The sequence below is a fragment of the Marmota marmota genome, unplaced genomic scaffold (assembly GCF_001458135.2).
Source record: "Marmota marmota marmota unplaced genomic scaffold, marMar, whole genome shotgun sequence".
NCBI classification, from domain to species: domain Eukaryota; kingdom Metazoa; phylum Chordata; class Mammalia; order Rodentia; family Sciuridae; genus Marmota; species Marmota marmota.
The window spans coordinates 72949905-72977029 of NW_026000026.1; the positions used below are offsets into that span (position 1 = coordinate 72949905).

The window sequence follows — 27125 nt, forward strand, 5'->3', positions numbered from 1 at the left end:
GGGTGAGAAAGATGCCTGGAGTCAAGAAGGAAACAGACCCAAAGGAAAAGGCTAGTACATCCTGGGCCCCACTGGATACCGACAGATACTAGCGAAGGGACGTGAGTTTGGGAGATGCACATGGGGCCTTATGGTCCAGAAAGCCCTTGTCACCTTTAGGGTCTTCCTTCTCCAGACTCTGCCCAAGATCTACCAGCCCTAGCACTGCTTTTTGAGGATCCTTATCCCCTTTCTTCATTCTCCTCACACCTAAGCCCCCTTGGCCCACGTCCTGGTCCCCACTCCACTGATATGGCTCAAAACTTCAGACTCACATATCCAGCTGTCACTAACACTTTCACTAGTATCAAAAAGGTACCACAATTTTTTTTTAAATGCCCCTTCAACCTGATCCTTCCCCATGTAATTGTATCAATGGTGCCACACTCCTTCCAGTTAGGAAAGTAAAAAACTGGGAGTCAGTGTGCTCTTTCTCCTACCCCCACATCCATCAGCAAGTCCTATAATTTCTATTTAAAAACAAAAACAAAAAATCTCACAGTCCTATTGATCCACATCCCTCCAAGACCACCATCCTACTCCATTTTCTGGACTAATATCTGGACTCCTTGCTTACAAGCTTTCTCATATAACCCACTGTTCATACAGTAGCCAGTGGTTGACTTTTTTTTTTTTTTCTAAAGTGGAGAGAGAAAATCTCATCCTTTTCTTGCTTAATTCACAGTTGCTTCAAAACAAAATCCAAATGCCTGAAATCCAAATAGAATCCATGGCCTACAAAGCTATAATGATTGGGCCCCTGCTCATTTTTCCCACTTCCGCTGGCGTTCTCTTCCTGCTACCCACTTACTGTCCTCCAGCATCCTTGCTGTCCTTCATACCAGGTCATGTCTCTGCTCACTGAAAGTGCTGTTTGCCCTTTCCAAAGCTCCTTCTTGCAGCACTCTACTTATCTGGCCTCTTACCATTGTTTCAGCTCCTCACAGAGGCCTTCATTCCCCATCCACTCAGTGTAAAGGCTACCTTCACACTCTCTCTCAAGGTCTTCATTTGGTTTATTTTCTTCACAGAACTAAACTTACTTGTCCACATATTTGTTTGTGCACTTTCTGTTTTCCCTCTACAGTGGAGGCTTCATAAGAGCAGGGACCCTATTTGTTTTGTCCATACTATATTCCCAGAACTGGAACCAACTAGGTGCTCAATACATAGTTGTTGAATGAATGAATAAAAGATCATTCTTTTAGCCATTTGGTTCCAAGATTTATTAATAGTGACCCATCCTTTCTTGGCTCCCCTTTGCCCCAGCTCCCAACCCCAATCAATTTCCCCACTCCAGGGCTTCAGAGTAGTCCCAGAATGTAGGAAGTGGAATAGAATAGACTTGGACATCATCCAGGCCTCTGGCTTCCAAACCTGTTTTTTTTTTCTTTAATCCAGTAAAGCCATTCTTTTATCCCAAATCTCTCACAGAACCTCTACCTATCAAATATATAAAGCAGGAGCTACCCTTGTTGAGGAAAAATACATGGAGCTTACAGCTCCAAAAAACAGTTTGTTGTTCACTGCTCTCCTTATTTCAGTAACTTCATGGTATAGATAAACAGGCTGAGGCCAAGGATGGGGCCTTGATCTTCCCTGAGACACACGTTCTCTAGGGCCCTCCATTCCAGTGCACTGGGTTCTAGAGTCTTTCCATTCAGAGTAGAGAAAGTTCCCAGAAGTATCTACCAAGGTAAGAGCCTAGGTCCTCCACTGGGTACCTATCCCCTCAGATGCTTTTCCGAGGATCATGTGAGGGGCTGGCTGGAGGGTGAACTGGAAGTGCAGGAGGACTGGGTGGGGAAGCTGGATATCTGTATTGCAAGGCTAGTGGGGCTGAGTGATTGGGGACTGGATGATTGGGAAGTGCTTCCTGGGCATGCAGTGGTCTCTCCCTTCCTCAGGATGAGGCTGCTGAGCTCCTGAAGCAGCTGCTCCTCCAGGGATCCCCGTGCCTGGGGACTGCTCTTGGATGGGGGCCCTGGAGGGGGATCCGGTGGCCTCTCCTCTTGGCCCAGGGTGCTTGTCTTGGAAAGAAGGGGTTGATCAAAGGACTTCTGGCTGGTGAAGGGGATCTCTGGCTTGGCTGTCCACTCCCGTGTGGTAGAGAAAGAAGTAGAAGTATCCTTAGTGAGCTCAGGGAAGTCCCCTACCTCTTCGTACACTGGCTCCTCATACACAGGCTCCTCTAGCTCTTCTTGCTCTTCCACAGACCCTGTGGATGACTTCATCGGCTGTATGGGAATGGAGCAGCAGGGAGAAGGCACAGAGTTAGAGTTACTAGATGTGTGTGTGTGTTACTGGGAATTGAATTCAGGACCTTGAGTGTACTAGACAGGTGCTCTACCACTGAGCCACACCCCCAACCCTTTTTATTTTTATTTTGAGACATGGTCTTCCTAAGTTTCCCAGGCTAGCCTTGAACTTGTGATCCTCTTGTCTCAGCCTCCTGGGTGGTTGGGATCACAGGCATGAGCTACCACACTCAGCTGTGTTGTTGGATTATTAATCAGTAACATTATTGAGCCCTTGGGGCCAGATGTTGCTAAATACTTGATATTTATGATTTCAGAACAACCTTGTGCAGTGGCTTACACAGCAGAAGAGTGAACTGAGCTGTAGAGGGGTTAAGTTGCCCAGAATCACACAGTGAAGAAATGCTAGAGGCGGGGCTTGAATTCAGGTCTGTCTCCAAAGTGCATTCACTTAACCACTCTCCTAGTTCTCAGATTCTATGACTACCTTCTCCTTTCCTCATGACATCTTACCATCCCTCATTTTCCTCGTTCATGCTGGCTTGCTGGCTCTCTGCCACACCCACACACACCCTGATAATCTGCATCCGATCAGACACATAAAACACCCAGGGGTTCCAGTAACACAGAGAAACACAGGGCTGGCAGGCACATAGCTGGAGCAGGCACAGTACTCACAAAGAACATGGACAGGGTCCTCCGGTTGTGTAGTCGCCTCTGGGCACAGGTGGGGGGGTGAGGGGAGGGAGAGACACAGAGACACAGTGAGGCCTGGCAACAGGAGGTGGAAGTGGGGAGTAGGGGCACAGAGAAGGTAGAGTAGATGGTCACAGTGAACAGAGAGGGGCACTGGACTGGCAGGCACACCCCTTTTCCTGCGGTGTGACAAGGGTAAGGGCAGGGATCAGGTGGGGGTTAGGCAGGATGAAGGAGGCAGTCTCACCAGAGTCTGATTGGCAGAGAGGAGGGTGGCACCACTGTCATCCCCACGGATGGGCAGCAAAGGCATAGTGCCAAACTTCTGACGGGCAAGGTCAGAAGAGGAACGGCGTCGTAAGACCACTGGCTGCTGGTCATCATGCTGGTGAGAGGATGAGCAGTTGACACTGGTGGACTTGGGAGGTATTGCGAGGTATTAGGGGGTCCAGGGGACACAGAACCAGCCCTCAGCCTTTTCCTTCCCCTCACCTGGGCTTTAAGGATGCTTGTGGTCCAATCCCACATTTCATCCTCATCAGTGCAGGCCAAGTAACTGTGGGTGATTAGAGTGGATTTTAGAAGAGAGAAAGATTCATAGCTGTAGGTTTGGAGGAATGGTGGAAGGAAAGGAGGAGGAAAGGGGACAGGATGCAGGGCTGGGCCAGAGGAGAAGCCAGGCCAGGAGGTACTCACAGGTGCATCTTCTCCAGTATCAATGTGAAGCCCCACCTGGGAGGCAAAGGAGACCAGTGATTGGGTGACCATTAAAGCCAGCGGGGTGATGGCAGTAAGGCCTTAGAAGTGTGGGCTGGGGAAGAAAACTCACAGTGTTGGAGGCTTTAACTTCTTACGGATTCCCAGGTAGACCTTGGCACCTTCTAGAGGCCATTCCCGTTCTGGTTTAGAGCTCTGAGAATATGAACAGAGTGAGTAAAGTTGAGACATGAGGAGAAGGTCATGATTAGTGAGGTCAAGAGGTCATGGAAACATTGGGGCATATGATCACAGGGTCAGAGAAGTCATTGGGGAAGCAAAAGAGTCTGGTGAGAATATGGGCTGAAGAATTAGAGAATTAGTATAGTTTCGGCTCCGGCTACATGGCCACTCAGCATCCCACCCCTCTAGTCCCAGGCCTCACCTTCTTCTCCTTGAGCAGTAGCAAGTAGCGTCCACGGAGCAGAAAGAACCTTTCCTGGAAGCGACTTCCCAGTAAACGGGGTGGCTCCTCACGACACCGCAACAGCCCCACCCGGGGGGTCTCACGCCGGACACCTGGGCACAGATGGGCTATGCTGAGTGGACAGTTCTGGGGAAGAGACCTAGAGAATGCTGGGCTTAGGAAGAGTTGAGGAAGGAGGCTCACCCGTGAAGAGGCAGCCAGCCTGGGCCAGGGGGACTTTTCTTAGGAGCAGGGAGGCTGAGCAGGGTTCTGGGAGCTGGCACCATTGCAGGGCCTGCTCTAGGACCTTTTCCTTGGGGTGCAGTGGCCTCTCTGAAGGAGCATAGGGGGGACAGGTATTAATCGGAATATCCATCCAAAGCCTAGAACCCTCAACTCATCTCCCACCAGTCATTCATTCATTCACCTATTCAACTATTCAGCCACAGACATGGGTTTTAGCCTCAATACCTTGCCAGGCACTGTGCTGGCCCTGGGATACATTTGTGAGCATGCTACACATGCCTGCCCTCACAAAGCCACAGCCTAGTAATAAACAAGTAGGCAAGCCAAATAATTGCAGAACAAAAAAAAATGCTTTGAAAGAAACAATAAGCTGAGGGAGGGTTAACAGGGCAGCAATGGAGATAAGGTAGTCAAACAAGGCTTTTCAGGAGTTGCATTTGAAAATGAGCGAGCTAAAGGATTGGGAAGAGCAAACCATGCTAAGACCATGTCGTAAGAACAAGGGCCCTCAGTCAGGAAATACATATTTGGGGAACTAAACAACAAAGAGGACAGATAAGAGGAGGGTAATGTGAGATGATGTCTGGTAAATAAGCAGGGGACAGACATTCAGGGCTGTGGGTCATGATAGGGACTTTGAATTTTATTCAAGTTCAGTGAGAAACCATTGGAAGGTTTCATCAGGAGAATGACATAATCTGATTTATGCTTGAATTGCTCATTTGGCTGCTGTGCAGAAAATGGATTGTAGGTAAGAATGGAACCCTGTCTAACTACTCCCTTTCTGGGGCCATACATTTTAGTGATTATATTGGGAGGGAGAAAAATAATGGTGATTACAACTAGGATGGTGGAGATGGAGAGAAGTGACTGATTCAAATGGAATCTACAGGACTATTTGGTGGGCTACATGTGAAGATGAAGGAAAGGGAAGAGTCTCAGAGGATTCCTGGGTTTCTGGCCTTAATAACTGGGTGAACTGTGGTGCTACTTACTAAGTTGGGAAAAAAAACAACCAGAAAATAGCTTGAACTTTTTGTTAGGGGAGGGAGCTATGAATCTAGTTCAGTATTAGACAATTTAAATTTGATATGCTTGCAAGAAGTGGAAGTGTCAAGTAGGCCATTGGATATGTGAGTCAGGGGTCAGAAGAGAGGTCTGGGCCAGAGATAAAAATCAGCTTATTAATGGCAAGTAAAGCCATGGGAGTTTATCCAAAGAGAGATGAAGAAAGAAAAGAAGAAAGAGCCCAGGGTCCAGCTTTGTGTCCTTCTAACACTTGTAGTCTAGGTAAAAGGGGGAAGAGAAGTCTCCTTTGAGGTAGAAGGGAAACCAAGAGCTTGTGGAGTTCACTAAAGCAAGAGACAAGTACTGAGAAAGAGGGAGTGGGTCAACTGTGTTAAATGTCTTCTCACAGAGTGAGCAGATGAGTACAGTGTCTGTTGTATTTGGTAACACAGAAGTCATTAATGACCTTAACCACATGATCACACATGCCCGCACCCACCCACACACACACACACACACACACACACACACACGCAGTCATACTCACCAAGCTCTCCATGCTCTAGAATCTCAAATGTCACCCACAAGTCTGTCCCTGCTGCTGTCCCTCGCATCTCCAGTACCTGATTAGTCAGCTCCTCAGCAGTCAGTGTTGGGGACACCTAGGATCCAGGCAAGAACAGAGAAACCATGCTGATCAAGCTGTTGCCCTTGCTTACCACCATCCTCTCATCTCCCACCCATTCCCTTCAGGACTGACCTTCAGGGTGACACAGTTGTCTGGGAGCTGCTGCTCTATATAAACCTCCATGATGAGGTCTCCTGCCTGGGACAGCTGAGGGGAGGGGTAAAGGAAAACACGATAGGTCAGGAGGAGGCGAGAGGGTGCAAAAACACCAAAGTCAGAAAATTCCTCATGTTGCCTCATATTCACCTCCTCCCACAGAGGTCCCTCAACCCTAACACCCAGTGTTGCTCGGGCCCGTAAAAGAAGTGGGAAATCTGGGTGCAGTGGCCCGCACCTGCAATCCTAGCAGCTTAGGAGGCTGAGTTAGGAGGATCACAAGTTAAAAGCTAGCCTCAGCAACTTAGCAAGGCCCTAAGCAACTCAGTGAAACCCTATCTCTAAACAAAATACAAAAAGATAAAATAAAAGGCTGGGGATGTGGCTTAGTGGTTAAGAGCTTCTGTATTTCATCCCAGGTCCCCCAACCCTCCCCCAAAAAGAGTAGGGAAGCCACATTTTTAGCTATATACAGTGCTACTGAAGGCAATGTTGCACAGTGATTGAGAGGAATCAGACTGCCTGCATTCCAGCTCTGCTGCTCACTACAGTGTGACCTTGAACAAGTACCAAGTACCTCTATGAGACTCAATTCTTTTTTTTTTTTTAATCTATCAATCTATCTATCTGCAATATTGGGGATTGAACCCAGTGCACCCTCCTTCTCAGCCTTCTGAGAGACTGGGATTACAGGCATGTGCCACCACACCTATTGTTGTGCATGAGTTCTTTACTTGGAAGAATGAGACTACCTACTTCATAGAGTTGTGTGATGCTACAATGAAATTAAAAGTACTTGGAATATAAAAATTCTTAACTGTTGTTTACTATGTATTTATTATTCTCACTGCTTAGTCTGACTTTTTGACTTTATGAACTCTTCCTTGGATCTACATTTAGAAGTAAGGTACTGCTGCTACCATTCCACCAAGAATCCTCATGGTGTGATAAGTGGAGCAAACCCTAAGCAAATCTACTGTCCAAAGTACTCCCCTCTTTGGGTTTTCCAAAGAACTGAGGGCCTGTATGTAGAAGAACAGGCTAAAAGGAAACTTCCTCAACTGGGTAGGTTACCTTCCTATCTTGATGTCCCCTTCTGCCCCACTTAGTTGTCAAAGGTCAGGGCAAGTTACCTGCACATCCTTCCAGGTGGTGATAAGACTGACCTCCAAATCAATCTGAGCTACCTGGTCAGAATCAATCTGTAAAAGAACCAAAACTTTAGTGTGGGGGATGCTGGGAAAGGAGAAAAGCAAGACAAACCCCAAAGCCAAGGGGGACCTGAATAAGAGGGTTGAAGGCCTAAGGAGCCAAGAACCATTGGGGTGGGGATGTTGAGAATATTATGGGAGAAAGAGGTGCAGAGCTCTGGGAGGTGATTCACAAGGCGGAGGGGCACCAGAAGGCTGGGATAGGGTTTGTTGAGGTGGGCAGGATGGAGTCTCTGGTCCTGTAGAGGCAAGGGAGAAAGCTTGTAGGACAGGGATCAGGAAGCCTTACATCAAAGACAGAGATGTAGCCATCGATGAGCTCCTGCAGCACCCGCACCTCGTGTTCACCCCGCCCATCTGTCTGGAACACACTAGGTGCAAACAGCAGGGCCAGGTTCCGCGTGCACATCTGGTTTAGAGCTGCACACTTCTGCACCCTGCAGAGGAGTGCCAGGGTCATGAGGAACACAGCTCGTGCACCCCTTCACCAATTCATCTATTCATTGGGCAAACATTGAGCCCTAGTCTATGCTAGACCTTGGCCTAAGCTCTTGAGACATAGCAGTTACTGGCTTCAAGGAGCCCACAGTCTGGGGAGAGACAGTTAAAGCATGGATGATTGAACCCAGGGCACTTTACTACTGAATTATATCCCTAGTCCTTTTTATTTTGAGACAGGTCTTGCTAAGTTGCCAAGGCTGACCTCAAATATGTGATCCTCCTGCCTCAGCCTCCTGAATTGCTGGGATTACAGAAGTGTGCCACTGTACCTGGCAACAAACACTTTATGTAAAGAGCAGACAGTACATATTTTAGGCTCTTAAGCCATAAGTCTCTGTTGTAACTCCTCAACTCTGCTGTTGTAGTGCAAAGAGAGCCATAGAAAATATATAAATGAATGGGTGTGGTTTTATGCTTAACATACAAAACTTTATTTAGAAAGTCAGGCAATGGGCTGGATTTTGGCAATGGACCTGTAGTTGGCCAATCTATTCAATGCTGAATAACCCTCAGTACAACATAGCCAGGGATTCACCCCACAACAGATGGTAAAGGTAGATCTATATCTTATTCATCTCTGTAATTTTTATATCTATATGATTTTGATTAATAAAACAAAATAATATTAATTGCTATCCATTTCTAAAAGCTTACTAGATGCCAAAAACTATACTAAGAATTTCACATGAACTATCTCATTTAACTCTCACATAGCCTATGAGATGGATACTAGTCATTAAATCATCTTCTTTACAGAAATGAGGAAACTGAAGCTCAGAGAAAACAAATAATTCACCCAAAGTCACACAACTAGAAGGATGGGAGCCAGATAAAGCCTACATCTGCCTGACCCCAAATTCATTCTTTGAACCTTAATGCTCCAACACCTTCCCTTAACAACTGTTTGTCAAATGAGTTAATAAATGAAATTGCAGAGTTGGGTTGAGGTTACAAAGGTCAGGGAGGGATCCTGCAGAAGGCCTGGCCATACTGACCGATAGAGATGTCCAATGAGGGTGGCCAGTGTGCGGCGGTTGACCCGAGGCAAACAGCCAATCACTTCTTTGTATTTCTCCAAGCGCTGATTCTTCTGAGGCAGTTCTGGGGATGGAATGGAGGAGGGTTGGAGAGGATTTAGGAAGAGAGATTAGAGGCTGGAGTGTAGGGAGATTTTATGGAGACAAACCCAAACGACCTCCCCTGAGCCAAATCTTCTGGATGACCCTCCAGTGGGGGAGTGTTGTGGGGCCGGCTGCCCCATCCCACCAGAGAGTCTCAAGGATTCTGATGGGGGAGGTTGGAGATCCTGGTGGAGTCTTTGTTCTTAGGGATCTTGGTAGTACCAGCAGCTTCCCTCCAGCGAGGCAGCAATCGAGCAGAGGTCACAGGGTCATCAAGCTCACGAAAGAATCGTTTGAGTGTGTCCGTGACATCCTCCACAAAATGTTCCCCTGGTCGGAGCTTCACTGACCGGGCATCCCTCCGGAACTCGGCCAGGAGGCGCAGGCTGCGGGCCCGAGCGCCCCCCTTCCTATATACACCTTCCAGCCTGAGCCCTGAAAACAGTCAGCAGATTCGTCATGTGCAAAGACATGCCACCACCCACCCAGCATCCCATCTGTGCCCCACTACATGTTATGAGATTGTTGGGGGGGGTCAAGGAGGAGGAAATCTGTGCATCTGTGGTCTGGATTCTCAGCTTCCTACTGGAGTCTTTATCCTCAGAAAATCCTTCCCTGACCTTGGCAATCAGGCTCATCCCCATCACTCTCTTTCTCTCACCACTTTTATTTTTAAATAGTACTCTGAAATCATATTATAGTTAATCTGCATTATCCTTAGATTCTGTATTTGAGCATTTCTCTCCTCACTAAAATTCATTTGTAACCCTAAAATCAGTAAGTTGCCCCTCTGTATCCATGGAGGATTGATTCCAGCATCCCCCACAAAATCCACAGATGCTTGGGCTGGGGATATAGCTCAGTTGGTCAAGTGCTTGCCTCACATAAACAAGGCCCTGATTCAATCTCCAGCACTACACAAAAAAATCTACGGATGCTCAAGTCTTCTATATAAAATGGTGTAGTATTTGCATATAATTTATACACATCAACCTGTATACATGAAATCATCTCTAGATTACTTATAACACTTAATATGAAAATGCTATGTAAATAATTGTTATGCTATCTATCTTACAGAAAAATGACAAGAAAAAAAAGTTTACACATTCAGTACAGACTCAGTTTGTTTTCCCCAATTATTTTATCTTTAGTCGGTTGTGTACATTGATGCAGAATCCACAGATACGGAGGGTCACCCATACTTCTGGTGTTTTTGTGGTCATTTATGAATGCATACCAAGTGGAAATTCAAACCCTGTCAATGCACATATTCCTAGCTAAGGTCTCAGACTATAAACAAATGTTCTTTTCATGGTTTATTCAGAGTCACATTTTTCACATTTTTCGTGCTTTTTGTTAGTGATTTCATTGTTAAAATGGCCCCAAGTATAATGCTGAAATGCTGTCTAGTGTTTCAAAGAAAGAATGCTGTGATGTGCCTTACAGGAAACATTCATGTGTATTAGATAAACTTCATTCAGGTATGAGTTATGCTGCTGTCGGCCTCAAGTTCAGTGTTAATAAATCAACCAGATGTATTAAATAAGGTATCTTTAAACAAAAAAACACATAGAACAAGGTTTCAATTGATTGGTTGATGAAAATGTTGAGACCAGAAGTTCAGAGGAACCTAAACCTATACCTCCCTTGGGGCAATAATTCAGTACTACACTAATTAAGTGTTTGCAGTGGCCTTATAGAACATAACTGCAAATGAGAACTGATTATATTTGTTTACTTTCTTTCTTTTTGGTAATGGGGATTGAACCTAGGGGTGCTTTACCACTGAGCCCCATCCCCAGTCCTTTTTTTTTTTGAGACAGGGTCTCACTAAGTTGCTGAAATTCTTGCTAAGATGTGAGAGTGGTCTTGAAACTTAGAATCCTCCCACTGCAGCCTCTTGAATTGCTGTGGCTATAGGCATGCTCCACCACACCTGATATATTTGTTTTCTTATTACTTGTCTGTCCTACTAGTCTAGGAACTTGCTAGGGTCTTCCCTGTCCACTGCCATATCCCCATCGTGTGGCACATTACAGCTCAACAAACACTATGGAAAGAACACAGTGGTACAGGAACCTTGAAGGGGAGGGTGTGACCACACACCTTCTCTGAGGTCTTCTCACAGTGACTCAGACTGAATTCCTTCTTTGAATAAAAGGAGGCTGAGAAGAGGATGGGGGTCTAGCCAGATTGCATCGGGGAAGCCACTGAACTCCTACTCCTACTGCCCAGGTATGGAGAATGTCATCAGCCACTGACTATCCATTGTTCGTGACTGGTAAGTACAACTCTTTTTAGAATCATAGAGGTGCCTTCTCTTTTTCTTGTTTTCCTTTACTGCCCTTTCTTATATTTTATTTATCTTATTTTTTGATGCTGGGGATTGAACCCAGGGCTTTGTACCTTCCTTACTTTTCTTGAAATTTTCTTCTCAAAATTCCTCTCTCCTAAAGAGATAGGAGAGATAGATTCTATTTGATCCTTGCTTCAGCTGGAGAACAAAATAGAGGCCCAAAACTCACAAAGAGTTCCGGAGAGCACTAGGTATAGCTGGCATTTTTTGCCTAGAAAATCTTTCACCCAGGATAATTCTGCTGAGACCTTCAGGGATTTTGCTGCCTGCACAGTTTGGCACAGCCTCGTGGCTGCCCCCCTCTGTTCCCCATGGCTCTACATTCTCGGTCCCATTTCCAGGGCTGCTCTTACCCCCCTGCCCACGCCCCACCTCGGAACACTTACTACCTGCCAGGCCCTGCATTCCATGCTTGATGCGCATCATCCCACTGTCATACTATCCTGGAAAAGCAGGGCAGCTACTTCCATCTTACAGATGAGGGAACTAAGACTCAGAAAAGCAAAGCAGCCAGCCAAGAGTCATGCGGCCCATTGGTGCCAGGTTGCAATATTTGGAGGCAAAGCTCTTTCGGGTGATCCCCAACTCTGTGGCTGTTCTCTGCCTACCGCGCCCCCCCCCCCACTGGCTCAGGTTCAACCAGTGCCCATTTACCATGCTGGGTGACAAAACTGATGCAGGCATCCACAATGATGGGAATGTCACCCCGGCTCATCTGCTGCTCCTGCAGCCCTGTGCCACCCCCGCCAGCAGCGCCCCCAATGGCTGCATTCCATGCTGAGAAGTCCAGCCGGCCTTCCCCCTGCAGATAGAGGGTCCTGAGACCCAAGAAGTCTGAGTTAGAGCCAGCTCTAGAGTCCTCTGACTGAGAGGCTCAGAAGCACAGGGACCTGACTTCCCAGATACCAGCAGAGGGCAGCAACACTCAACCTAGATGGTCCCTGAACTGGGGAAGCAACTTTGAAGAAGCTGGCAGAGGTCCAGTAGGCTACGCTGGAGACAGTGGGCTGGGCTCCAGAGAGTCAAGCAGGGGACACAATCAAAAGCAGGCGGAACATTTACCTTCCTGTCTCCACCAGGACCAAATGCTCCTTTTTGTCTGGGGTATCCGCTGCAGAGACCACACCTACAAGGAGAATCATTATCATCATAGTTTTCAGCATAGTGATAATTATTAAGTATTTCAGATATATAACCAGGCTAGGAACCTTACAAACTATACTCCACTAAATCCTATGAGTTACATACTATATTGTCATGCTACAGGTGTTATATTACAGCTCAGAGCAGTTAAGCAATTTGCCTCAAATTACTTGCTATAAAATGGTAAAGCTGAGCTCAAACCTAGGTCTCCAAAGCCTAAAATATTGTCTTACTCTGTTCCTACTTTAGAAGGAAGGACAGCAGTGAGGGTACTCAGTTCCCTCTCCCAGTTCCCAACCAGCAAGTGATTCCAAATAATAACAACAACAACACTTCTTGAGTACTTGTAAGTTGCCTCCAATCAGACTCTGTGATAAGTGCTTACATGCATTGCCTCATTGGAACCCTCTGAGGAAGGCCTTATTATTGTGCCCATTTTAAAGATGAGAAAATAAAATCATGGAGAAGTTAAGTAACTTGTCCACTGGTACATAGTGGTAAGGTAGAGTCTAAATCTGGGCAGTTTCCCTTCAGAGCTTATGCCTAAAGTTATGACATTCTACTGTTTCCCATAGGATCCCAAAATTAAAAATGTCCACTCCCACCTACCTCCAAAGCCACCCTTCAGCCCTGTTCCCATCCCTGCTCACTGATCTCCTGCAGCCGCCGTAAATGCACCATGTCCTCAGGGGCTGGGGGACCAGGGCCCGGTGCTGGACACAGGAAGAGGTGGTCACCACGAAGGAGGCCGAACCCTGACAGCCAGAGGCCAGAGGCCAGGGCTGTATGGGAGGGGGACCGCAGCCACAGGCGGCCCAGCCGCAGCAATCCTGGGCCCAGTAGCTGGTGACAGCTCAGCGGGGAGAACCACTGCAGAGGTAGGAAGACAGGAGAGAAGAGGGTGGGGGAGAGAAACAGAGTGAGCAGGTGAGAAAAGCAGAGAAAGAATGAAGAGAAAGCAGAAGGAAACATGCTGGGAGAGAGTACAGGAGAGAGCCAAGGAGGAGACAAGAGATAGATAGGAAAGAAATTCAGCTTAACTTGCTGCAGCCTACAGAGAGAAGATGCCTATGTGGCAGCCTTATGGCCTTAACTGGGGTGTGGGGGTAAGAACGAATAGGTGGCCAAAATGTTCCGAGTGAAGGATCGTGATACCCTGGGAAATCCCACCACCTTAGGGTGCTAGGGAGAGACTTCATGGAGGAAGTTTGAGGTCCACCTCAAAGCAATGCTTCTCATACTACCTTTGGTAAAGGATCAGGGGGTTTCTTTTCCTTTCCTTTCTTTCTAGTTCCAATTCGTCACTATCCAATACCTTTGTTAAAAACAACAAAAATGAATTGCTAAAAAGCTGAAATTTGGGCTGGGGGTGTAGCTCAGTGGTAGAGTGCTCACCTGGCATGTGGGAGGCACTGGGTTCAATCCTCAGCACCACATAAAAATAAAATAAAGGCATTGTGTCCATCTACAACTGGAAAAAATGTTTTTTAAAAAAGATGAAATTAAAAAAAAAACAAGGACATACAAGCCCTTTAAACTTAAAACTTGTATAGTAAGATTCAACATACAAAATTACTCTGCCAAACTGCTATAAGAGATTTGAAATGCTTTCTTTCAAGTTCTGTGCATATCCTGTCATGAACTGAAACAAACAGGGGACTTGCATGTGACACAGTCCTCACACCACTGCCTTAAAGGATGAGCTTGGGCTAGAACATGGGTCCGTGGTAAAGCACTTGTCTAGTACTGAGTTCCATCCCCAACCACAAAAAAAAAAAAAAAAAAGGAAAAGAAAGATAGACTTGGTAAATACAGGTGATATAAGAGGTGACCAACCTGGCTAGGAGGGTCATGGCAGAGCCCTGAAAGGCTGTGGAGACAGTTTGTTAGTGTGAGTTAAAGGACAGGGAGAGCAGGGGTCAGAAGCTAAGGTGAAAATTTCCTACTGAGAAGTGTCAACCACTGCAGAGGTGACCTAAGAAGGTCAGAAGGCAGCCCCTGGACTCTGGACATGAGGGGTGACCTTCAGGGTAGCAGTTGGGAGAGTCTGCAGGGAGGAACAGAACTGTGAGGGATTAAGGAGGAATTGCAGGCTGCATACAACTTTCTGAGAAGTTGTCAGGAAGGGAAGGAGGGCGCCGGGGTGAAAAGTTGAAGGTGGGGCAGAGCTTAAGGAAAAGCTGTTTTAGGACGGGAGAGATTGTCGTCATCATCATCATCATCATCACCACCACCATTATTATTATTTCAACACCCACATATGGAGAGCTTGCTATGTGTGGGCCTCACATGTCACTTAATCCTCATCCCCAGGGGGTAAGTCTTTTACACCCACTCCACAGACAAGGAAAAGCTCCCAAGGCTGAGAGTTGTAGAACTCCAATCCCAGGATGTCTGACTCTGACTCTAGGGCCTGAATTTTTAATTCCAGGAACAGGGTCTGGGATGGAGATATTGCCTTGTCTAGAAATGGAGACCCTGAGCCTGGCAGTAGCACACACCTGTAATCCCAGCAGCTCGAGAGACTGAGGCTGGAGGATCATGAGTTCAAAGCCAGCCTCATCAATTTAGTGAGGCCCTAAGCAACTTAGTGAGACCCTGTCTCTAAATAAAACATAAAAAGGGCTGGGGATGTAGCTTAGTGGTTAAGCACCCCTGGGTTCAATTCCCGCAGAGAAGCTGAAACATGTGAAAGTAGCTTTGCCACTGAGCTGTTGGAGACCCGGGAGAAGGGGAACAAAGGGTGGGCATCAGGAGTCCAGTGGCAGCTTAACTGTGAGCAGAGGCTATGGCACAGTGAAGTCTGGGGCATGAACTCTGGACTCAGAGTCTTGAAGTTTTTTCCTGTGCTCAGCTGCTTCCTAGCTCTGTAATTTTGACCAAGTGACTTCATAACCTCTAAGATGTAGTTTCTTTAGGTGTAAAATATTAATAGTGCTTCCCTCTGAGGGCTGCTGTGGATATTAAATGAGATATCAAATGGACAGGGTTTAACACAGGGCCTGGCACAGTATAAGTGCTCATTCAACTTCAGCTGTTTATTAGTGGAAGTGGTTAGAGCGGCTATAGGAATACAAGCGGACAGGATGGGGGAAGGGCGGGGATGAAGGAATGACGAGTGTGGGAGGGGTCTCCGTTACCTCACCTTGCCCACTGCACTGGTCCAGGCCTCCAGACTGTCAGCTCCATCTGTACCAAAATGCTGGATCCTCCCCCCCGTGAGGATGAGCTCAAAGGAAAAGGGGAACCTGCAGAGATGATGAGGTCAGGGTGGAGAATGGGGGCCAAGGAATGGCTATCAGGCTAGAGACTGGGAAGAGCACAGGAAGCTATTACCTCTCAAGGTCACCGGGGTCAGTAGGTGGGGGATTGATACCCAGACATATAACATCCTGGGGCTGGATAAGGCTGAGGGGTTCAGGACTGCTTTCAGATGCAAACATTTCCAAAGCTGCTCCCAGCACACACCACAGGCGGGAAGGAGCTAAGTGGGAGAGAAATGGTCAAGGGGACAGCAGACCTCTGCCCCTACTGTCAATAGTTTCCATTTACCAGATATTTATACTCTGCCAAGGTTTCTGTCTGTGTATGATCCTACATAATCTTCACAATAATCTTATAAGGTATTTTATTCAGTCCTGTTTGCAGATGGGGAAACTAAGGTTCAGTTTGAATCGCTTCTCCAAGTCACATAGGTAGGAAGTACCAGGGCTGGGATTTGACCCAGACAGTCAGAACTCAGAGCAGAGGCTCTTAACTATCACCCAGAGCTACCACCTGGCATGGAGTGTCTTTCAGCTCCAGCACCCCAGCCCACTCCACCTCCCCATCCCAGCTCTGTCTTCCCTTTCCTTCTCAGGTACGCTCATGCCTATCCCACTTTCTGTGCCTGTCATCTCCCATCCTCATCTCACCATCACGGCCCCTGCGAGAGGGAGGAGGCCCAGGCTTGTTGCTGATGGGGCCACAGTACAGGAAGCTGCTATAGGTGGCAGGCACCACCACCTCATTGTATACACCAGGGCAGGGGTCTGCAAGAAGAAAGGGTGATCAGGTCAGGCTAGTGCAATGCAATGGCCTGACCCTCCTTGGGGAAAGGATCCAACGAGAGAAGACCACAAGACCCAACTCCACTGGCAGCATGGCCAAGTGGAGCCAAAGAGGGCTGGATTCTTCACTGCCCAGATTGAAGAAGGTGGCAGAGAGTAAGGAGACAGGGAGGCCTCTAGCCCAATGCCATGTCCACCAGCCAGTCAACCAGGCAGTCAGTTCCTGGGTGGGGACCTCAGAGCATGGGCCATTCTGTATCTTGACCCATTTGGCCTGACCAATGGAGATCAGCATCACTAAGCTGACCACTCCTTTAGTGATCACTGTCCCCAGGGAGATGAGACCTGATCTATGGGTTGACCCTGTCAGGAGGGGACTGGCACTAGGACCTGGCACATCCCAACCCACCGGGGAGCATGACCTCAGGTCTCATCAGACATCTCAAGAGCCCAGGAAACAGGACCTGGAGGGTCTGAGAGGTTGGGAAACTGCCATTGTGATTGATTGGATGATGGGGTGATTGGGGTCTCCTGAAGAACCACATCACAGGTTGGGGCTGAGAATTCCTAGGGAGAGAAAAAGGAGGTACTAGGGGTAGGGTGATCACCTGGGGGTAGAAGGCCAGACAAGCCACCATCAAGGGCTGAGGGGGACCAGGGCTCCTCCCCATCAGAGGCCTCAACGCAGAGGAGCTGAGTCATGTTCTTCAGCAGATTGGGTCCTGCTACAGCTGAACACAGCGCCTACAGGAGGAAAACACCTCTGTCAGCCCCAAACCCAACCTGAGAGCCCCAGAGACAGTCCTCTGATCACCAAAAACAGTCTCCACCACCCAAGTCAGAACAATCCAACTCAGACACTACTTCCTCTGCCTTCCATCATCCCCAACCTGTCCCTCCTACCTGCAGAAGCTGGCTATGGTCTGGATACTGAGGGTGAGGCTTTCGGAAGAGACCTAGCCGGTACTTTCGGGAAATGAACTCTCCCCGAGGGCCAGGGGCTGAATCTGGATGCAACCCCTCACCTGGGGGTAATGTCCCTGCCCAGAAGCGGTTGGCACGATCATTTCCCAGAACAATGAACAACTGTAAGATGACAACAGGCAAAGGCAAGTGACCAGAACTCAAGAGTTCTCAGATATCCCATGCCTGTCCCCAAACTGGGTCCAAGTGTTTTCTTTTGGATGCTCTCTTTCCATGCCTCCCCACTTCTCCCTTCACAGACCTCACCTGCACAATCTCATTACTCCACACACTTGTGTCCAGCTTCAGGCTTTGTACCTTGGAGATCCCGGACCCCAGGGCCCGGTGCTGGCCTGTTAAGGTGTGGGGGGCATGTGGCTTGGGTACCTGCGTCCAGCCCCAGCTCTCCTCCCTCTCCCCATCTGGGCTGGAGGCTGCAGCCCTCACCTGCACATTGCTTGCAGATGACCACCCCCAGGTTGACAGCAGCCCAGTCGGGGCGGGACGCCCTGCAGTCTGCACAATGCCGGTTTGCCCGATTTGACCAGATCTTCTCAGCCACCTCGTAGTCAGACAGGGTCTCGGTTACTGCTTCCTGCAGAGTGGCCGCCCAGCTCTGCCGAGCCCCCCCAGACTCGGCTGTGAAGCTGAGGGGTGGACAGCCAGTCCGTGGGCATGGACCTCCCCCCATGTCCCATCCCAGTGGCCATTCCTGTAGGAGCTGCCACAGGCCACATCTGGGCCAGCCCAGACCCTCCTGATGTCTTGATCTTGCCCACTTGACTCCATCAGTACATATCCACTAGTGTTCTATAGAGGCCCCCAGTCCTCTGTACCCTTGTGCCTCCCCATAAAAGTCCCCTAGCCTGCCTCCCACCAGTTCAGGCCCCACCTGAAGCAGCGGTGGGGTGTGAGCAGATCAAAGCTTCGACTCTTGGTTTCCCGGACACTGCATCCTTGTAGTTCAATGAAGCAGATCCCAATGCCCAGAGAGAAGGACTGGTAGAGCCAGAGGGTGGGCACTGTGAGTGGCCAGACCAAGTCGGGCCAGGCTCCTGAGCACCCATACAGCCCTCTTTACCTGCTCACTCTTGTACAATGCCAGCTCTCCAGGGCTCAAGGCAGCAAACACCTTGGCCTTGTATCCACGAAGCTCTAGCATGCCAGTGCGGAGGGGTCGGGGTGGGTGAGGGGGCCTGGGGTGGCCCAAGAGGCGCTGCTCCTTCAGACAGGATTGCAGTGTAGAGCACCACATGTCCCGCTGAGCTGGTGGGGGAACAGGGAAGCAGATCAATGGGTGTTATGCTCATATAGCCTCCCCCTTCCCATCCAGGCCCAGCAGACCCTGGCCCTCACCCTCACTCTCTGTGCGGAACACAAACACTCTCTGTCCAGTGATGACCTGGAACTTGTTGTCCTTGCTGCTGCGAGTCATCTCAATGGCAGTCAGAGGGATCACACCCTTGGGAAAAGGGTCCTGGAGAGAAAGCCAATGATTCATGGGGACAGGAACTGAACCATGTATACTGACCCCTAGGCCCAGTGCTGACCATTCAATCCACAAGCAATGGTTATAGCTGCTAAGCCGCTACCTTAATGGCTGTCATCAGGCAGATGGTGACCATCTCCCCACAATGAGCTTTCAACCCTGAACCTCGCGGCTCCCTTCTCCCTCTCTTTAGTCTCCTTAATAGCACCTCCGGTCCCCCACCTTGTCACTGCCAAAGTACATCAGACTTCTCCCGTTGAACTGCACAAAGCGTCTCTGGAAGACATAGTTTCTAAAAAAAGAATGAGAGGCCAAGATCAGTGAGTGTTTGGGGATACATGGGGTGGGGGATTACAGAATTTGGCAGCACTTGGGACTTGCTCCCCCCACCTCCCTATTTCCCTTCTCCTCCTTCCCTTCCCAGCAGCCCCACCCCTGAGGCGAGAGCTTGTCTAGCCAGCCACTGAGCAGGGGTGTGGGGCGGTCTGAAGTGGAGGAGAAGCTGGCGTAGGGTGAAATGAGGTCATCATTGGTCTCCTCTGTGTCCAGGGTGGGTAGTGAGAGGGCAGAATCCCCAGGTAGCTCAAGGCTGGCATAGCCAGCATCTTCCCGTGCCTCCAGATCCTGTCTGCTGAGCCTTGTGGGGGCCAGAAGAGAGAAGGACACACGTTAGACTCATGGATACCCTCCTTCTAAGTTCTCCATCCCTACCCATAGCACCTAGTAGAATACCTTGCAGGTACTAGATCTATTTTTCAAACAGGGGATAGGGAAGGTAGGAACCTAAAAAATTAGCATGGAGTTTCTTCCCTAAGCACACTTGGAATTTTTACTAAGAAAATTTTAGTTATTCTCCTCTGCATTAGTATTACTGGGGTGAAAAACTGGGGAAAGACTGATAGATGGCTTCCTACCATGGAGGTCCATAGCTAATGCACATGTCCTATTGGTTCTTTCTTAAAATGTTCCTGACTTTCTCTTCCTAAACAAGGATCCACCAACTCTCACTGGGGTGATGTAAATTGCCTATTTGGTCACCTGCTTTCATTCTTGCCTTCACTCCCACAATCCATTCTCCTACAGCCACTAGTTCTCGTTTAAAAATTATAAATGAGGTCATTTCACTCCCTACATTAAACCCTTCAATAATGTCCCATTTGCACTTAGGCTAAACCTAAATTCTTTGCCACAGGCAGCAAGGACTTACACAAGTCTGCTCCCTGACCTCATCTTGCACTGCCCTTGCATGTGCTGCTCCCTCTGCCTAGAACACACTTCCTTCCATGCTTCCATAAGCTTCTTTTCTTCATCCTTCAGGTCTTTTTTTTTTTTTTTTTTACCTCATATGCTCAGAAAGGCCTTCCTTAACCACCCAAGAGAAGTCCTTTATTATTCCAGTGGTTCTCAACCTCAATAGCACAAAGTCACTTGGTAATCTTAAAAATATCTGTATGGGCTTCATAACAGACACTTAAATTTGAATCTCGGGAGTGGGGCCCTGGCATTTGCAATTTTAAAAGTTCCCCAGGCTATGAAATAGCTAGGGTCAAGAACCACTATCTGTTTCCTATTCTGAGAAACTGAAGCAATCATATGAGAATCCCTCCAGACTCCCAGTCCACATTTACCCAATGTCATGCATTTATTCCTTTGGTGACTATCACAAGTGCCCCATCTAGAGCCAGACCCTCCTCTGTGCACGTGATCCTACTCCTCCCACCTACACAGACATGGCTCCAGACTCCCTCTCTGCATGGCTTGTTTCTCCTCTACCAGATCATTCTTATTCACTTATACACAACATTCCAGCCTACGAAAAACCCTTTGCCTAACTCCACTTCCACTACTCACAGTTGTTCCAGCTCTCTGCTCTTCTTTGCAGAAAAACTCAACAAGGTTGTCTACACGTTTTTAACTCTTCTGCTTCCATTCTGTCTCTCTCTTTTAAATATTTTTAGGTGAAGATGGATATAATACCTTTATTTTATTTATTTATTTTAGGTGGTGCTGAGGATTGAACCCAGAGCCTCACATGTGCTAGGTAAACACTCTACCACTGAGTTACAACCCCATCCTTCCATTCTCTTTTAAACCCACTCTGATCAGGCTTTTCACCTCCACCACTCCAAGACTGCCCTCGAGGAGGTCTGCAATGACCAACACATGGCCAACTCCAGAGGTCAGTCCTCCATAATATCTTAGCAGCAGACTTCTCAGGAGTATATGACACAGTTGGCCTCTCTTCCTTCTCGGGCACTTTCTTCACTTGGCTCCTATGACACCATATTCTCCTTTACTAGCCATTTCTTTTCTGTCTGTTTTGCTGATTCCTCTCTCAGACCTCTTGATATGGAGGCGGGGCACCAGGGCTCTGTTCTTGGTCTGCCTCTGTGCATACCCACCCATACACACCCATCCAAATGCTGAGAACTCCCAAATTAAAATCCCCAGCTCATATCTCTCTCCCAACCTCTATATTTGTATACCCAATGATCTATTTGTCATCTCTTCTTTGATATATAACACACACCTCAAATTTAACATGTCCAAAATGACTCCTGTCTACTCCCCTCCTTCCATCTGCTTTAAGTACATTCTTCCTTGTCTCAGACCATGGCAACTCCGTGAACTTTTATTTGCTCAGAAGAATGCTAACCAACAGAATGTGACCTAATATGTAATTTTAAAATTTCTAGTGGCAACATAAAAAAAATTTAAAGAAACAGGTATTGTTTTAGTAGTATATTTTATTTAATCCAATATATCCAAAACAGTAACATTTTAGAATGTAATCAAAATAAAAATGACTAAGATCACTTATATCTTTATCTGTTATATTTATTGTATTTTTCTTTTCTTTTCCTTTTTGTTCTAAGTCTTTGAAATCTGGAGAGTGTTTCATACTTACAATACTTCACAATACTGACAAGCCACATTTCAAATGCTCAGTGATCATATGTGGTTAGTGGTCACCAACAGGACAGCACAGACTCAGACTGAAGCCTTCAAAGTCATTCTTGACTACTATTTCCTTTTCAGAGCCCAAGTAAATTTGACAGTTTGCCCTGAAAATATAGCCACTTCTTATCATCTCTATTACCATCGCTACTCTGAGATCTCTCACCCACCTAACTGCAATAACCCCCTAACTGGTCTCTCTGCTGCTTTTGCCCTCTACATATCATTCCCAACACATCACCCAGAGGGATCCTTTTAAAATGTAAGCCAAAATGCTGAGGGTGTAGCTCAATGGTAGAGTCCTTGCCTAGCATGCTTGAGCACCTGGGTTTAATCCCCAGTGCCGCAAAACAATAAAATAAAATGTAAGTCAGAACCTCTCCAATAGCTTCCCATTTCACTTAGAGTAAAAGTGAAAGTCCCTACAAGGTCCTACCCTGTGGGGCCCCTTTACCTCTCTAACATCTCATCTCACTCTTCCTAGCCTGGCCCATCAGCCCCAGGCATGCTGACAGCCTCACCCAGGCACATGCACTACTTGAATCGTCTATCCTGCTTGGGACACTCTTCCCCCAGAAATCTTTTTTTTTTTTTTTTTAGTTTTATGTGGACACAACATCTTTATTTTATTTTTATGTGGTGCTGAGGAGCAAACCCAGTGCCTCATGCATACTAGGCGAGCACTCTCCCACTGAGCCACAACCCCAGCCCCTCCCCCCTCTCGGAAATCTTTATGGCTAACTCCTCAGCTCCTTCGAGCTTTTGCTCAAATGTCTTCTCCCTGCCACTACCCCAGAACTAGGGATTGAACCAGGAATGTGCTACCACTGAGCTACATCCCCGGCCCCTTTTTATTTTTTTATGTTGAGACAGACTTTCACTAAGTTGCCCAGGTAGAACTCAAATTTGTGATCCTCCTGCCTCAGCTTCCAGAGTCACTGTTGTTAGAGGCCCAGTTTATGTCTTCTTGACACTCCATTTTTTTTTTTTTGTACTGGGGATTGAACTTAGAAATACTTTACTCCTGAGACACATCCTTAGCATCTTGCTAAGTTGCTTAGGGTCATGCTAAACTGTTGAGGCTGGCCTCAGACCTTCGATCTTCCTGCCTCAACCTCCTGAATCCCTCCTGGGATTACAGATGGGTGTCACCATATCCACCTTCAATGACCCTTTTTTTTTTTTTTAGTAGTTGATGAACCATTATTTTGTTTATTTATTTATATGTAGTACTGAGGATCAAACCCAGTGCCTCACACATACTAGGCAAGCATTCTGCCACTGAGCCACAACCCCAGCCCCTCCTTCAATGACTCTTAATGAAACACTGAAGTCTCCTCACATTGCTCCTCAGTCCTCTTACCCTGCTCTATTTTTTTTTCACGGCACTTACACTATTTAATATACTACATAACTTACATTTATTAATTGACTATTTCCAGGACAAGGACAGGGATTTCTGTGTACATTGATCTATCCCAAGTGTCTACATCTAGCATGTAATAATAGTTGTACAACAAACATTTTCTGAATAAAAGAAGAAAAAGTGCTTCTTCTAATTTTTAATGATGTATCTATTTGCCTACTTCTTTTATTTCCTGTTTACCCCATTGATTCATAAGGTCTGCTAAGTTCATCCTGTATCTTGACTACCTGCCTGGCACACAGTGGACACTCAATACACATTTGATGAATAAATGGACACATGACCACTGCTAGTTCAACTGCTCCTCAAGCTTCCCCTATCCTCCCACTGTTCTGAGTACTCACCTGTGTTCAGGCCTGTCCTGACAGACACCTCTGCCCTCTCTTCTGTCGGAAGCACCTGGGACCCCCACAGGCTGGACACCATAGTACAGACAACCAGGATCCATAATGTGCACTGATGGGGTGAGGAGAAGGGTAAAGAGAGGGGAGAAGAGATCAGGTGGGAGTATCTGAGGTCCAGAGGGGCATTACCCCTCTCCCCTGAGCCCAGGAAAACCCACCTACCTGTGCCTGTTGTGGGCCTGAGGGCAGGGATGGGGGCAGCTGTCTGAGAGCTGTCTGGAGTCCTGAGGAGAAAGGCCTGTTGCTTATCAAGGGACTGAGGAGGAAGGACCATCTTCATGCCCTGCTCCCCTTCTCTCAGCATCAGATTCCTAGGTAGCCAACTCCACTTACATGTCCTGAGCTGTCTGTGCACTGCCTCTTACATCCAGGCCAAAGTAGATGGCATTGGGCATCATCTCCATGGTATTCAGAGTTGAAGGCTGCTCAGAGGAGCAGGTAGGGAGAGGAGGAGAATTTGGGTTGGACTCTGAGATTTTAGACCTTTCTGGTCCCCAAAAAGGTGGACTCAGTCCAGGTCTCTGGGTGGTAGCAGGGCCAGTGAGCCCACTAAACACTGTCCTGGGCTTGGGCACGGGTTTTGGGGGTTGGGTTTGGGGGGCTGGGCTAGAGGATGGCTCCATGATACTATCCAATTTGGGATCCAGAGAGCTCTCTGCAGTGCCCGCCTGCAGTAGGCGCAGGATTCGTTTCCGGTGCCCTGTGGCACTGATGCCCAACTGCCTCAGCTCCTCGTGGCCCAGGCCTTGGGCTGCACCCACTGTAGCAAGGCCATGCTGCCGGAACGTGTCTGCATACTGCTCCAGATGCACCGTGGCCAACCACACAGCGATGTCCAGGTCCTGAGGGGCAGCCATGGGGGCTCAGGCCATTGCTGGGGGGAGGGGAGGGTGAAGGGAGGGCTCAGGCTGAGATTCCCCCCACCCCGGCCCCAAAGCCTAAGGCCTAGACAGGGGGTACCAGCTTCTAGTCTTCCTCAAAAGAAAAATGCCCAAAGGCCTGCAATTTGGAGGCAGAGCCACCCCAGAACATTAGAGTCCCTCCACATATAGTGGAGGAACGTGAGGTCCAGCAAAGGAAAAGGTCTTGCCCCAGGTTCACAGGAAGCAGTATTAGTGTAGCCCCCTCCCACCCAAGTGCCTGCCCCTGATCCCAGGCCTAGGTCACAACTCTGCCCCTGTTCCTATAGATTCAGCTGAGTAAGCAAGGGAACAAGAGGGGGCGGGGAAATTAGTGTAGCCAGATCTAGCTGTGGAATAATGTGGGGAGAGAAACAGGCTAGGTACAGGGAAGGAGGTGCAGTCCCCACTCCCACTGGTTTCCAGAGCCTGAGGTTCGGGCTCAACATCCTAATCCTGGTGGTTCCCAGTTCCTCCTCCCCTTCCACCTATTGTCTCTTTTCAGACTTCCTTCCTGTCCCTTTAGCCTGGCCGCCTCCACATCCTGACTGCCTTGGTCAGGCTGCCCAGAGGGCCCTAACCAGTCCCAGTGTGTGGGATCCCAGCCTGGGCAGAGGCCACTTAGGGAATAGGGGTGAGTGGAGAAACAGGCTAGAGATGAGAAACCAAAGGCCAGTGGGTAGTCCAGGGCCTTCTTCATTCTCCACCCATCCAGGGCATGTTCACATGTGTGTGCGCAGACACCCTGCCTGCAGGAACTCAGCAGTGTGAAATGACCCCCTCCACACCCTTTTCTCCAAGCCTCTTTTTCTGAGCCTGCCTTTCCTCTTCCCATATCACTGGGCTCAGATCTCTAAAGCTCTGTCCCACAGGGGCAGCCCAACCCTAACCCTGGTCTATTCCCTGAATCTCTGATTCTGTCTCCCCTAAATTTTACCTTTGTCTTGTCCCTGTCCCCAATCACTCCATCTCCACCTCTGCCTCTAAATCTATCTTTGTCCCTCCCCTTGTCCCACTTCTTTTTGCTCTCTGTCATCAAACTTGTCTTTGCCACGGTCTTCAATTCTAACCAGGTCTTATTGCATCTCTGGCCTCTGACCCTGGGTTTCTGTCTCCGCCTTTGCCTGCACAGCTTTCTCCCTGTCCCTTTTCTAATCAGATCCTAACTAGGACTCCCCCTCCATCCCAGCATCAGTTCTGGCCTCCCTCTGCCTCCCTCCAGCCTGCCGGGCCCTATCCCCAAGCCAGGGCTAGGTTGCTGAACTTCTGGCCCTGAGTCAGGGCCCAGTTTCCCGGTGACTCAAGCCGGGCGAAGGCACGGGTCTGGGAGCCAGGAGGTGCAGGCTGGACAGAGGTGGCGGGGGCGGACCGGGCAGCGCCAGGCAGCGCTGGCTACGCCGAGGGAGGGGGCAAGAAGGGAGGGGGCAGAGGCCTAGAAACCAGAAGGAGGGGCAGGTCGTGGCGGGGAAGGGGAGAGGGAGGGGAGAGAAGAGGGGGAGGCCGCCGGCGCGGAGGGGCCCTGGGAGCCCACGACGGTCCTGGAGGAGGTGATGGGGTGGAGTCTGGGAAGTAGGGACCCGGGGTCGTGGGGGACCTCACCTCACTGCGCGGCCGCCGTCCGCTCCCCGGTGCCCGCCGCGCTGTCCGAGGCTCCGGGTCCCTCCGCGCCCGCCCCGCCTCCCCCAGCCCTCCCCCGACGGGCCGGCTCCGCCCCGCCCCGCCGGTTCCCTTTGCCGGGCCCCCGCCACTCCTTGTGCAAGCGCGGCCCTTCAGATGGTTTGGGCTCCTTACCCAACCGCCGCAGATATCTCCGGGTCTGACCCGCGCTGCCCTCTCGCAGAACAAGAAAGTGACCAGAACACGGATGGGGGACCAAGACAGCCTTAGGGAGAGGGACAGAGAAAGAAAGAGCGCTGCGGAGGGCGTCTTTGCTTCTTCAGCCCTAACGAAGGGAAGAAGAGATCTTGCTGCTACTCTTCGCGGCACCTCTCCCGTACCCACCAGGGTGGCTGGACCCTGGCACCCAATTAAATGGGGACAGAGACTACGTATCCCCAAGTCACGGATAGGCATTAGCCTTCCTCTGGAGCCCAGAGATTTGGCTTGGGCAAACTGGACCGGAGGCCCAGAAGAGGAGTCCAAAGGGCTTCGTTGCCCCCAAGAACCCAGCCTAGGGTTTTTTCCTGAAGGATAAGGTTAACCAGGCAGCATCCCCACTTCTAAACCAAAGTTTGGGGTTGCCTTTGTGGGTAAGGCTGGCTTCCTTCAACGGAGACCAAGCAATCAGCCTGACTCTCCCACGTGAAAATGCTTGCAGGGGTCGGGAGCTGAGGAGAAATTCTTCTTCTCCCCTCTCTCATTTCATTTCCTTTTGTGGGAGCTCCAACCCTGCAGCATGTCCCCCAGAGC

At 48.8% G+C, this 27125-nt stretch overlaps 1 protein-coding gene across 5 annotated transcripts; it reads right to left on the bottom strand.

The window, feature by feature from the left end:
- Positions 1-1250: 1250 nt before the first annotated feature.
- On the bottom strand, positions 1251-27125 carry Arap3 (ArfGAP with RhoGAP domain, ankyrin repeat and PH domain 3). Of its 5 annotated transcripts, XM_048811699.1 has the most exons (34): positions 26316-27125; positions 24151-24659; positions 23980-24041; positions 23758-23869; positions 19463-19666; positions 19252-19321; positions 18897-19017; positions 18622-18806; positions 18433-18539; positions 17988-18187; positions 17808-17893; positions 17481-17663; positions 17186-17321; positions 16443-16559; positions 15865-16012; positions 15674-15776; positions 13179-13398; positions 12448-12511; positions 12040-12203; positions 9249-9461; positions 8901-9006; positions 7694-7841; positions 7327-7395; positions 6170-6244; positions 5957-6071; positions 4360-4488; positions 4135-4268; positions 3823-3905; positions 3690-3725; positions 3486-3549; positions 3241-3378; positions 2976-3014; positions 2196-2276; positions 1251-2069 (listed from the first exon to the last, which is right to left on the bottom strand). In XM_048811699.1, exons 1-34 carry the CDS (start codon positions 26787-26789, stop codon positions 1791-1793), a joined length of 4974 nt encoding a protein of 1657 aa, XP_048667656.1. In that variant the 5' UTR covers positions 26790-27125; the 3' UTR covers positions 1251-1790. The 5 variants fall into 5 exon arrangements, with proteins under 5 accessions (XP_048667656.1, XP_048667657.1, XP_048667654.1 ...); XM_048811700.1 differs by lacking the exon at positions 2976-3014; XM_048811697.1 differs by having other exon boundaries at positions 1251-2276; positions 26316-27123.